The following is a 12,074-nucleotide window of genomic DNA, read 5'->3' on the forward strand; positions in this document are numbered from 1 at the left end:
ACTCAGTGCCTACCATAGAGGTCAAGGCTCAAGATCTGTGAGACAGCCTGGAGACATTTCACCCACTAAGGTATTTAAAAATCAACAGGGAACATTCTGAAAAGAGCAGAAAACCCGCAAAGCAGAAGAATGTGGCTGTATCTTGGTTTTGGAAGCCCAGCCTTAGCTAGCTTTGGAGCCTTCTACATTAGTATGTTACAGAGTACACAGCTCTCCCATGTAATTTTGGCATTTACATCAGTGCATTAGCAACGGAAATGACTTCCAAAACAGTTCTCATTCTTTTGATTTCTCTTTGTCACAATAATGATTCATCTCCCAGCCTCAGCTCTCCATATGCTAGTAGCTCCAGGAGACTAAATAAAAACATGGGAGACTAGCAATCTATTATGCAGAAGAACAAATAAACTTGCATTCTCTGCAATTCAAAATTCTGTTAGATTTGGAAAAATTTCCTTTTGAACTGTTGTTTTTGTACTGTCGAGCATATAGAGATGGTTTGTTAAGGCTAGGAATGAAAAAGTATCTTCCAAAGACATACTCCTAGCTCACTGCTCTGCCTTTAGCTTTACATTAAAGAACATGCCAGTACCAAACATACACTTTAAATCGATATCATAATAGATAAAAGGAAACAAATTGTTTCAGAGCATCTCTTAGGGCTCAAAGTTAATGCCTGCTGAGACTGGATTTATTATATTAAGCACAGCTGAAAAATTGTTCTGTGATACCATCTCTAAGTCACAACACATTAGTTTGTGTGACCATGTCATGCCCAAAAAGCTGTGTAGCTGGCTTTTTCAGTGGATACACAATTGCAGCCATTTACACCACCCTCACAATATTAAAATTTTCCATTACCTGGCAATTCAAAATCTCCAACAAGTCTCAGCTGTTCTTACAAGACAGCTTCCTTAAATTGCAACAGTGCCCCAGGGAGCCTGTGTCGCTTAGCTTAGTGGCCATGCAGCACACAATGAAGTTGTTATGGAGACTCACTTCTCCCCAGCAATTATATGCTGTAATTAGTGTTGGCTGCTACAATGTAACTATGAAGCTGTCTCCATGGAAACTACCCTAAAACCGGTATTTTTAAGGTTTCAGCAACTAGTCTTTTTTACCGACCCTAACAATGCAGTGAAGTTCACACTGATGGCATTCTCTGCTTGAAGCTCAGCTGAGAAACACATCATCTTTTCCAAGGTATTTGCATAGTCCCCATGGTGACTCACAGGAATCAACTATATGTAGCAAGAATAAATGTACGTATTTCATACAGTGAAGACCAATCAAAAAGCAATAAAGATTTTTACAATTTTTTTATTCTCTTTATCCGTGTATGTGTGCACATCCACATGCGTGACAGTGCACAAGGTGTGCAGATGGAACAAGTTCAGTTCTACTTTTATGAACCCCTTCTTGGAATCCTTGAAAACTTCAGTGTCACAGAACCTTCCTCTCTCAGATTACAGATGCACTTCTAACCACACTGTTGCCACAAAGAGCTCCTACCACTAGAGTCCAGATGGGTCTAGGACACAATTCTCCCTCTCTCACAGGGTTTTGGCTTGCAGCTGCACAGTTTTCCCAGGTTGGGTGAGCAGAGATCTTGAGACAGTCTTGCACAAAGTGCAGGATCTTTGCTGCATGAAAACACACTCTGTTTATGGAACTTGAACGGGAGTTTATGACATTTTTGCCTAAAGCTTTACGAGGTCCAAGCCAAGAAAGAAATGGGATTTTCAGCCAAGAATCTCACTGTCACTTTTTCCTGAGCCAGCAGCATGCAAAGAAGACACTACTTCAGTCTACATTATAACCAAGTGGGCAAGTGCCAGAAAACCAAACACATTCTTGTTCTAGTTATGATATTCATATGAAATTTTTAAACAGGTTTTTAAATTCCAGAATCCTGTTCCATTAAGGCAGAGAAGAGCAAGAGAGAGAAATTTACTACAAAAGGTACCCATGGCAGGACTCTTTTATCAATTTTCTGCAAGTAAATAACCCCCAGCATATTTCCTAGCACTTGTGTGCTAAGCAGCAGTGAGAAAGGAATTAAGATGTATACAAATTGAAGCAAATGTTTTGGCAGTGGCTTTAAGATTGCAACAATGGGGAAAAGCATGAATTGATTTTATTTCTCTTGGTTGGTTTGCCCCTAGAATTACAGCAGATAAAATTCTCATGTGAAATGCTATATGTGAAGAGAGGTGCAGTGAGCATAAGAAGGCTAGAAGCCTCAGAAGGCCTGCAGCTGTGGCTCTCCATTTTTTGAGAAGCAGAAAAAAGAGAATTTGTGCTTTAATAAAAACAGCGGTACTTTTCCAACCATTAAGATGGATATAATAAATTATTTTTGCACTGACATGAAGAAGGATCTAGTCTATCCATTCTCTTCAAGACACCATGGGGAGCAAAGAAGCAAAAACACAGGCATGAAATATAAAATCTGAGACTACAGGAGTCATTCTGAATAGCAGGAGGGATTCTGAACAGACATTATACATTTGGGGGGAAGACTAAACCTGCTGGGGTACAAGTACAGTTGGTACACAGAACCCAGAGATAAGAGATGCTTTCAGACACTCCTGCAAAGCTGCTTTCGCAATGTCTGGCAGCCAGCATTAAACACAGGATGACCTGGGGCATACACATCTAAAGTTAACAAACAAGGAACCAAAGCAGCTGTCAGAGGATGCTTTTATGTACTAGGGAGCCTCCAACACTGTTCAGATAAATTATAGATTACATAATAGTGCCTGGGATGTTTATATAGAAAAAAGTTGCATACTCCTGATCCGATTATTCTATATTTCCTTCCAACCCATGCATAGGAAAATCAGTAAACCTCAACGCAACTTAATTTCAGCTATTGAATTTCCTTTCTTCAGGTGACGGAGGAAGAAAAAGAGAATTCAAAATGAACTGACCTTCCCATTTGTTCTTCCTGTTTATAACAAGCTGCTTCAATAGGTTCTTACTGGAAACAAGCTGAATTCCCTAATACAAGTTTTTAGGAAAACACTAAACATGATATGGGAATACAAATTCATAAGTAACCAGTATCTTGCTGAATTTTTCCATTCTGTTAATGATTTAAATGATTTCTGCTGCTTAACTTTTAGAGACCCTAACAGGCTTCATCACCAGATATAGATTGGCAACCTTAATCAAAACAAACTCACTGACAGCACTGTTAGAGCTCATTAGCATCCTCACCAGATGCTTCTGTCTGTATACATGAACATCTCCAGTTTTTTCTTTCCAGTACATGACCCAGGATACTAGCGCAGCTTTCAAATTAAAACAAGAAATCTCAGTACAGCTTCAAATCCTTGCTCTTCTGGGGATTAAATCTGTGCAAGGCTATGACAAAGCATTTTGTATTTTTGGACTTAAAAACTTTTTTTTTTTATACAGATCACCGATTTTTTTTTTTTCTTTTTGCATATCTCAGGAATTTATACAGATATGACTGACACATATTTTGCTTTCACAGAAAAAGTGCAGAGAGCATTTGTCGCTATAATTATCACACAGGACTTTATCCGCAGATGAAACCTGTGCTTCCTCTGTCTCTGTGCAAAGCAATGCCCTAACATGAGAGCTGTCAGAAATCATTACAGAAAAGAATTTAAAAACCTCATGCATTGATTAAGTTGCCACAGCGAAAGTAAAGATCATAACAACAAGTTACAACCCAGTTCCAGTTTTTAAGTGAATGAAAAATTAGAGGGTAGGGAGGCCAAATATGTGGGCTTCACAAAGAATGTGTCCTTGGATGTGCAAAGCACAGCCGATCAGATCCCATGGTTAATTTATTGGAAATGAAGCTGTGACAACGATCTCAGCCCCAGCTCATCAGTCACATAGGTACAAAGCATCCAAATGGAAAACAGATTTTCCGATTCCCTGCACCTCCCTGGAGGCCTGTGCTGCTGTCTGAGGACTACAGCATTCTCCTTTCTTGGCTCATTTGTAAGATAAACATATTCTGGCCTCAAACGCTGCTCCTTTCCAACTGCTGGTGAAAACTCCAGTCAGTCTGAGAGATTAGAAGGATGATCTAGGGTACTACTCAATCCAAGAAAAATGCTCATGTGGGAACACAAAGCTGTTGTTGTGACCAGAGGTGTTTTTTTTTTTTCCACTGGATCCCATTCTGCAAGTCCAGATACAAATATTTTCTATCTTTATTCTTTATCCACATTAACTTCCTTTCTTTTCTGTTTTTTTTTTTTTTTTTAAGGGAGCCAGACACTTACACTTAAACAGATTTTTACAGTGCTAGTTAAATGCTGCTTTTCTGCACTTATGATGATTTAAGATGTGACTGACAGAGCCCTCATACCTGGGCAATGCTGAACTGGATCAGTACCTAGTTAAAACATTTTCAAACACCTGCAGGAAGTAGTATTCATGATCAGACAGATGGAACTCAAATCTTAACTACACAGTACATAAATTTATAGTTCCTTGTAGATACAAGGTTTCTTGGGAGAGTTTTTTGGGAGCCAGTAGATCACTCCCTACCCTTAAAGTAAGCTCCAGTTCAGCTGTTGCTTTCTGCCTGTCTGTGTCTGTCTCTGCTTTGATTCCTGTTCTAAAACTGATGTATGGTGCTTCCAAACTTTTCAAGGATTCACTGACTTTTAACCCCAAATCAACTGCATTTCAGCACTTGGAGCAGCAGGGCCCCCATGCTCCTCATGCATCCTTAGATGGGTATGGTAGAACCCTAAAATAAATCACATAGAAAGCTTTAAAGCACTCTTGGAAGACTTAGGGAAACTGCTAGTGTTGATAAAATTATTAGTGCTACAGACAGATCTCATGAATTCATTATTATTGCCCTCTTCAAACTCAAGATAAGACATATAATTTGACCATTGGGTTAGAAGCTACAGAAAGAAAAGGACTAACTGCTCTGCTACAAAAACCTTCTAAGCAAGATAAATTAACAATGTACATTAAAAAGCATGAACTTTAAAGGTTAAAGAAGAGATTAAATTCTTCCAGTGACACAGGGACAAGCTTTAAGTTGCTATGAAGGAACATAATTTCATTGACAACAGTGGCTAGAACAAACTTCATATCATTTATGTCTAGAGACAGCCAAACCCCCACAAATCTAGAAACCCTTGAACTCTGGGAAAACTTTGATCCAATCCAGACTTTATGGCTCTGATCCACTTCATCTGGGATGGACCCAAATCTGCTTAAAATATATTTCACAACAGATTTTTGTGCATTTTTTCCAGTAGGTCATAAATACCACATGTAAAACCATTTACCCTCATTTACAACACCTACTAACAGAGCCAGCTATCCCAATCTCCAACCCAGAATGTTAAACAAAAAACAAAAACAAAAAACCCAAACTAAAACAAAACAAAATGCCACAACAACAACAACAACAACAACAAAAGACTCAAGAGCAAGTTTTAGATCAGTTGACTTTGCTACGAAGCAGTAATAAGAAAGCTAAGGTACTAAAATCTGCACACTCAGAATGTTTAGAAGAAATTTAAACTAGTGAGAAACACTGTGTAACTTGTACAGTAGGGAAGAGCTTACAAAGCACAAACAAAGTCATATCAGTCCACTCTTGTTATCCCCACAAGAAACAGACTAATTTGATTACAGTTTCTAAAGAAGCATATTATGCAAATCTAGGGTTGGCGGGGGGCGGGGTGGTGATAATGTAACAGCTTCATTCACTGTAGTAGGAAAGGTGAGATCACAAACCACATCGTAAGGTTGTGGTTTTCAGACGACCTAGATGAAAGTGACAAAACTAAGTAAAATCTAAGCAGGGAAAAGGAATCTGACAAGCTCTTTTGACTGCATTCACCACCAATAATTTACAAACCGAGTTGTTAATAGCTTAAATCAAGTACAGCCAGACCCCAGATCACAGGATAATTCCAGAAGGAATGGATCTCAGGAGGTCAGACTGGGCTGCTTAGGGCTTTATCCATTTGGGTCTTGTAAACCTTCAAAGTCGGAAACAGCACAGACTTCCTGGGCAACCTCTGCCCTTGCCTGACTTGTCTTTGGGGTAAAAAAATTTTCCCTCATACCTAATCTAAACCTCTCTGTTTACTTAACACAACCCTACACAGCACTGTGAATAGCCTGGATCTGTCTTCTGGATGATTTCTCCATAGCTACTGGATGGCTGCTGTTTCTTAGGTGCTCCCAAAGATGTCCCTCTTCCAGGCTGAACAAGCCTCATCCAGCAGCCACTCCCCAAAATGTAAGTGATCCAATCCTCTGACTTTCCTGGCAAACCTCTGCCAAACTCATTCCAGTTTATCAATATCTTCCCTGTACTGAGGTGCCTGAAACAAGACTCCCTATTCCAGATGTTGACTAACAAGTGCTGAGGAGAAGGTCATGATCACTTCCACGAATTTACTGTCTATCCTATTATAAGTACAGCCCAGCATACTTTGAGTTTTTTTAGCTGCCAGGGCACACTGCTGCATCGTGTCCTGCTTGCTGTCTACCAAAATCCCAGGTCCTTTTCCACAGAGTTGCTTCCCAACTGTGCAATCTTCAGGCTCTATTATTGCCACCACCTCCTCCTTCCCATGTGCAGGGCTTCATATTTGCCATTGATGAATTTTCGAAGATTTCTGTTGGCTCATTCCTCCAGACTGTCCAGAACCCTCTGTAAGGCAACCCTGTCCTTCAGTGTTATTGACAGGTCCTCCCAGTTTGGTGTCCCCTGAAAATGTGAGTGCACATTCTAACTTCTCATTCTTCAATAAAGATGTTAAATAGGAAAGGACCCAGGACAGATCCCTGTACCATTCCACTTGTCACAAGACTCCAGTTACAGTAGGAATCACTAACCTCTACCTTCTGAACCTGATCCTCCAACCATTTCTTTATCCATCTAGTTATCTGCCCATCCAGACTGTAGTACTCTAATTTTTATATAATACTGTTGTGGGACATAACATCAAAAGCCCTGGTAATGTCAAGGCAAATGACATCCTCACCTCTCTCCTGCAACAAAAACAGTGAGAGTTCTGGTGTTGAACTTCAGGGAGTTAGCTGTAACTCTTGGCTCAGGAAAGACACACAGCCAGCTGTGTGCAAAATGGCTGGGGCACACACTCATAGAAGAAGTATTCTCCAAAACGTTTTGGGAAGTATAGGCTCGTATTACTGGGATGCCACAGTCCAAATCCTTAGCTGCAATAATCATCCCAGTTCCATTAGGCTCAGTCTACACACCGTATTTCATCTCAGATAATGATCCTGGGGTATTACACACCTGACATTTGTTGTCACAGCTCTACACGCAGGTTACACAAACAGGACCAAGGAAGCATCAAGGAGGAATAGCAAGGGAAACTAGAGAGACATAGAATTTCCTCAGTTCTCCCGGGAGATGCACAGATCCACTGTGTTCCTGTGAGGGTCTTTCTCTTACCTTTGCAAGGAAACTCCAGGCTGCATATTGCCCCGAGGTTGTGCTGCTTTTTAGCTTCACTGTGTGCAACATCAGAAAGAATCCCAACAGTCCACTGCAAAGAATGGGGAAAGCTTGTTAATAAAATCTCTTAACTTCAACTAAACAACCTCTTACAGACATCTTGGTTTTCCTAATGAAGAACTGCAGTTATAATCCCATTTGGAGAATGAAAGCTGGTGGACAAGAAGCTTACATTATGTCCAGTACACCTAGTGTTTTGTTCAGTCAGTGACTAGAATCTGAATAAAGTAAGTCTGACACTCTTATGGCTGGTGTCTAATGCACTTGCATAATCAGAAAAGTAGAGATTATTGAAAACATGAGGTGAAATATTAACTTCAGGCATTGAAATGGCTCTGAATAACAGCAATGCTAATTTCAGCAGGAACCACACATATTTGGCAACTAACTCACTTCAACCTCCACAGAGCCTTGAACTGAAAAAAAATCCACTGGAAAGTTTCTGCCTGAAGCTTTTAAGCTGTTTAAACTTCATGAAGCCAAAATTCCAATTAGGAAGTCAAATGCATCTCTACTGTATAACAAATAGATGTCTCAGTAGTGCTGGGAACAGGATACTCCAAAGTTTCCTGCTGACAATTAAGAGAATTTTGATCTCAAGTCTTATAGGACAGCAGTTCGCAGCACTCCTGTAGCCAAGACTACTTTTAAGGAAATATTGTTCCACATCTCAACAGACTTTATGGAGTTCATGAGGTTTGGCTGTGGATTTTATTTCACTTGTGACATATGCACAATCCACTGATTGTCAACAGGTGAAAAAGCGTAAACCAGCAAGCAGGGAACAGAAAGGTACTTCAAAATATGTAAGGCACAAATTACCGTGAGGCATAAGAGACTACAAAGTGCTGTGGGAAGCTGCATGGGAAAGGAGATAGGATCAACACAGCACACAGGTGGTGAAGCAAAAAGTGCCTTGGTATTTACACAGGGTATGCTGTTCTGGATAGAGGTGCCATACAGTTGGTCCCCTCTCTACAGCAGCAGGAAGGGCGGAAAATGGTGGCTCCTCAGGTCAGAAGTTCTGTGCTGGGCCCCAGTATACCAGAGTGCTGTTCCCTGTGCAACACAAATGGCCAAGTTCCAGCTCAGCTGCATGTCCATACAGGCACCAAAGAGCAGGGTAAGATAACTTCCCAGGAGTAGAAGGCATTGGGAATTTCTGCATTGAGCCATAACACAAGATTCTTTGGGATGTGTGTGAAGTCTGAAGCCAAGGTAGCAGACGCTGCTTTGATGAAAAAAGATGGGCCTAAACTCAGCAACTTGTTGTGGAGGATGGAGTGCTGAGCAGTAGAGCATTCCACTCTGAGAAATGAATGAGTTCAATGAACCAACATTGCCCATACTTTTAAGAGTCCAGTAGCTTATTTCAGATCTTCTGCCCTGTTGTGAAGGGCTTTCGGTTAAGAAGATTCGAAGATATTTAGTGCAACTCAAGAGATAAAAAAGTGAAACAGCAAATTATAATACCTAAACCATTGATGCCACAATTAACAGCAATTTATTTCATTAACTAAATTGAGCACTTTCCACCTTACTGCTGATGCTTCAGACATTTTTCAGAGGCAGTAGATTTAGCTGCATGAATTGCCCTTACCTTACATTGCATAGGTTTTCCTCCAAATCCCACATATCTACAAAGACACTCGATTATAAAATGTAGGAGAGCAACTGAGATGTTTGTTTCTCCATCTAACCATTCTCTTCCCCTTCCTGTAGTGTGTGCTATCTACTACACATGTACTGAAGGTGGGCCAATGGAAACAGAAGTGGGAAGCTACCACAGAGGTAAATGAAGTGAATGAGAAGAATATCTGGGCTAGACTGATATCCATTAGAGCCTTGTTCCAGATTGCAAGGCAAGTAGTATTCTATTACCATCTGCATGGCAGTTGTCTTTTGTCAAGTGGGCAATTTTCCTTATCTCTCTCTCTCTGAGTGATCACAACCACTCCTCCCTCAGGAGGGGATATCTGCTGATAACAGGCTATTGAATGTCACCGCATGGCTGATAAGAACTATAACATCCCATTGTGAGATGCTCCGCCCAGAAGGAGGAGCCAAGCATTCCTACCCAGATATAATCCAGAGGTTCTGAAACACCAACACAGCTTCTCCACTGGATTCCCCAGAGGAACAGCAGCTGCCTCTTCTTCCACTGGATCTTTGGAGGAAGAATACATCCTTTTCTACATGACCCCCTGCTCCAACAGATCCACACCTGACACTTCAGGAGGACTGCAGTCAATTTCCAATTGGACTGCTGCCAACACCCTGACCAACAGGGTGTCAGATTGAGTTCTGACTCTGTCAGTGTTGTTCTAGTGTACTGCACTGTTTATTTTATCCTTTTAATTTTCTTCCCTATTAAAGAACTGTTATTTCCTGCTGCCATATTCTTTGCCTGAGAGCCCCTTAATTTAAAATTTATAGCAATTTGGAGGGGTGGGGAGCGTTTACATTCTCCATTTCAGGGGAGGCTCTTGCCTTCCTTAGCAGACTTCTGTCTTTCCAAACCAAGACAAGCCTGCAGTTAGACCTCACCTTCATGAAATATAGATTTCACCTACCTACAGAACACCTAATTGTGAGTTACTTGTAGTGTGAATAGTCCACACTTGGAAAAACATAACAAAAACCTATATACATTGGAAATTATTGAACAGTCATTCCCAATATACCCTTTTAACAGAAAATCCAGATACATGTCAGAAAATGCCTTTCAAAAATATTTTTGGCAGTAGTTAGAATGAAAATATCTTTTTCCCCCTCTTAAAAAAATACTTTAATTTGGTAAAAGACTGCGGGTGAAAGACAGGAATTTTTTTTTTAAATTAAGATCTATAGGAAACATATTTATGTTGTCCTGTGAGAATTACGCCAATATGCAGTGAACTTTTGCTACTGAAAATAATGGAATGCTTGTTAAAGCTTTTCCTTTTTACCCAAAACAGCATTCTGCCAAATCATAAGAGGTACAGGCAAATAAATCTATGTACACACATATACTGCTGAAGACTAATACTTAGTAATCGCTGCAAACAGCAAGTTTGGGTTAATCTGACTTCAGAAGCATTTGAGAGATGCTATGTATCAAAGCTTTGCTACATTGGGTAACCATTATTTTACTTGTCACTTAGAACTCTCCCGATCAGAATGTACTCACTCAAGGATACACATACTTTCAGCTCATGTGAATCTCAGGCCATCAAATGCATATCCATAGACATGCAAAGATTTATTCTTTGCAATTCTACTGGCTTATGGCAGCAGAAACTAGCATAAGTAAGGCTTTACATGCTACAAAGTTTTTAACTGAGAGTATAGGCTGGAAGTCAATTGAACCTCTTATTTTGAAAACATTTACATGACCTGTTATATAGAGAGGTTACCTGGCACAGCAGCTGCTATGAAACCTGTAGAAGTACAGGAATGGAAAATCCAAGGCACTGAAGAGATCACCTGAGGGACAAAGCAATACACTCAGTAGGTGGGAAAAAAATTACCCACTGTTACAAGCAATGCAACAGCAATTACATGAACATTAGTAGTTTAACATTCCTTTGAGCCTTTACAGCTGGCTGGCTTTTCATTTATGATGCTTTCCACATTTCTGGCGTGTTTAATGATTTCTCTCTGACCTTGCTTCTAGCCAGTTCTTGCCTTTGGTTGAAAAAGGGAAAAGGGATACCTAAGAGTATTTATTTTTTTCCAGTATTCAGAAGGTCCTGTTTAATCAAAAGTTGCCAGTGGACAGATTATTGTGCAGCATGTGATAGCTCCTACTGAAACAACAGGAAACACAGACATATGGTGGCTGCTTCCCCCTCTGGCATTTGAACTCTGTAACACAGAGCATGTTGAGAGGTTTAAAGAGTTCTCCTAGGTTAAGTAGAGCTCTTGAGTACTTGCATTTCCAGGAACCTGGGCTTGGGTGCTCTTGGTGGCAATTCCAGGAGCTCTCTGGCCTTTAGGCTCTACAGATTTGCATGAAGCTCCATCTTTCACTTTTTGAAATGCAGGACTGTTTCATTTAACATATATGTCTATCCTGGTGAGGGTTTCCTATATATACAATCTGCACCACCAGGAAAAAGGGAGAATTTATGTTTCTTTAAATGCTTCCTTCTTTATTTTTCTGGCTGAACAAATGTAAGCAACAGATGATCGCCTTTACCCTCCTAATTATGAACATACCAGAAGGTAGGAATATTAGCCACCATAAAATTTCTCAGTTTTTACCACCTGATGTGCTTCTACTTTAAATCCTGCTAAGGGCCCAAGCAATGGGATTCTTGTTATGAAGGCAACAAAATAAAAACTCTGCATAGCACTGGGGACAATGCAGAAAAGGAAGCTCAGTTCTATATACTCAGAAGAGGACATGTTGGCTTAGGAAATCCTTGTTCTTTTCCATGCAGCATCTCAAAAACTGTTCTTTGTTGTCAGTCCCATACTGCTTGTCTGCATGGGACAGCTAAAAATGGTACTGGGAAATATCATGCAAGTTATATACCCTTCTCTCCTCTTCCTACATGATAACATATTATTGGTCATA

General features: G+C 40.3%; 1 protein-coding gene across 3 annotated transcripts in view; it reads right to left on the minus strand.

The window, feature by feature from the left end:
- Window positions 1-12,074, minus strand: part of TMEM241 (transmembrane protein 241) — an 80,209-nt gene that overhangs the window by 41,553 nt on the left and 26,582 nt on the right. For all 3 annotated transcript variants that reach the window (XM_059859284.1, XM_059859275.1, XM_059859268.1), the window contains exons 12-13: window positions 10,909-10,978; window positions 7,451-7,544 (exon numbers count right to left, since the gene is read on the minus strand). In XM_059859284.1, the coding sequence (XP_059715267.1) occupies window positions 7,451-7,544; window positions 10,909-10,978 (164 nt within the window). The remainder of the gene's footprint in view (window positions 1-7,450; window positions 7,545-10,908; window positions 10,979-12,074) is intronic.

Source organism: Haemorhous mexicanus, chromosome 1, assembly GCF_027477595.1.
Source record: "Haemorhous mexicanus isolate bHaeMex1 chromosome 1, bHaeMex1.pri, whole genome shotgun sequence".
Classification (NCBI taxonomy): Eukaryota; Metazoa; Chordata; class Aves; order Passeriformes; family Fringillidae; genus Haemorhous; species Haemorhous mexicanus.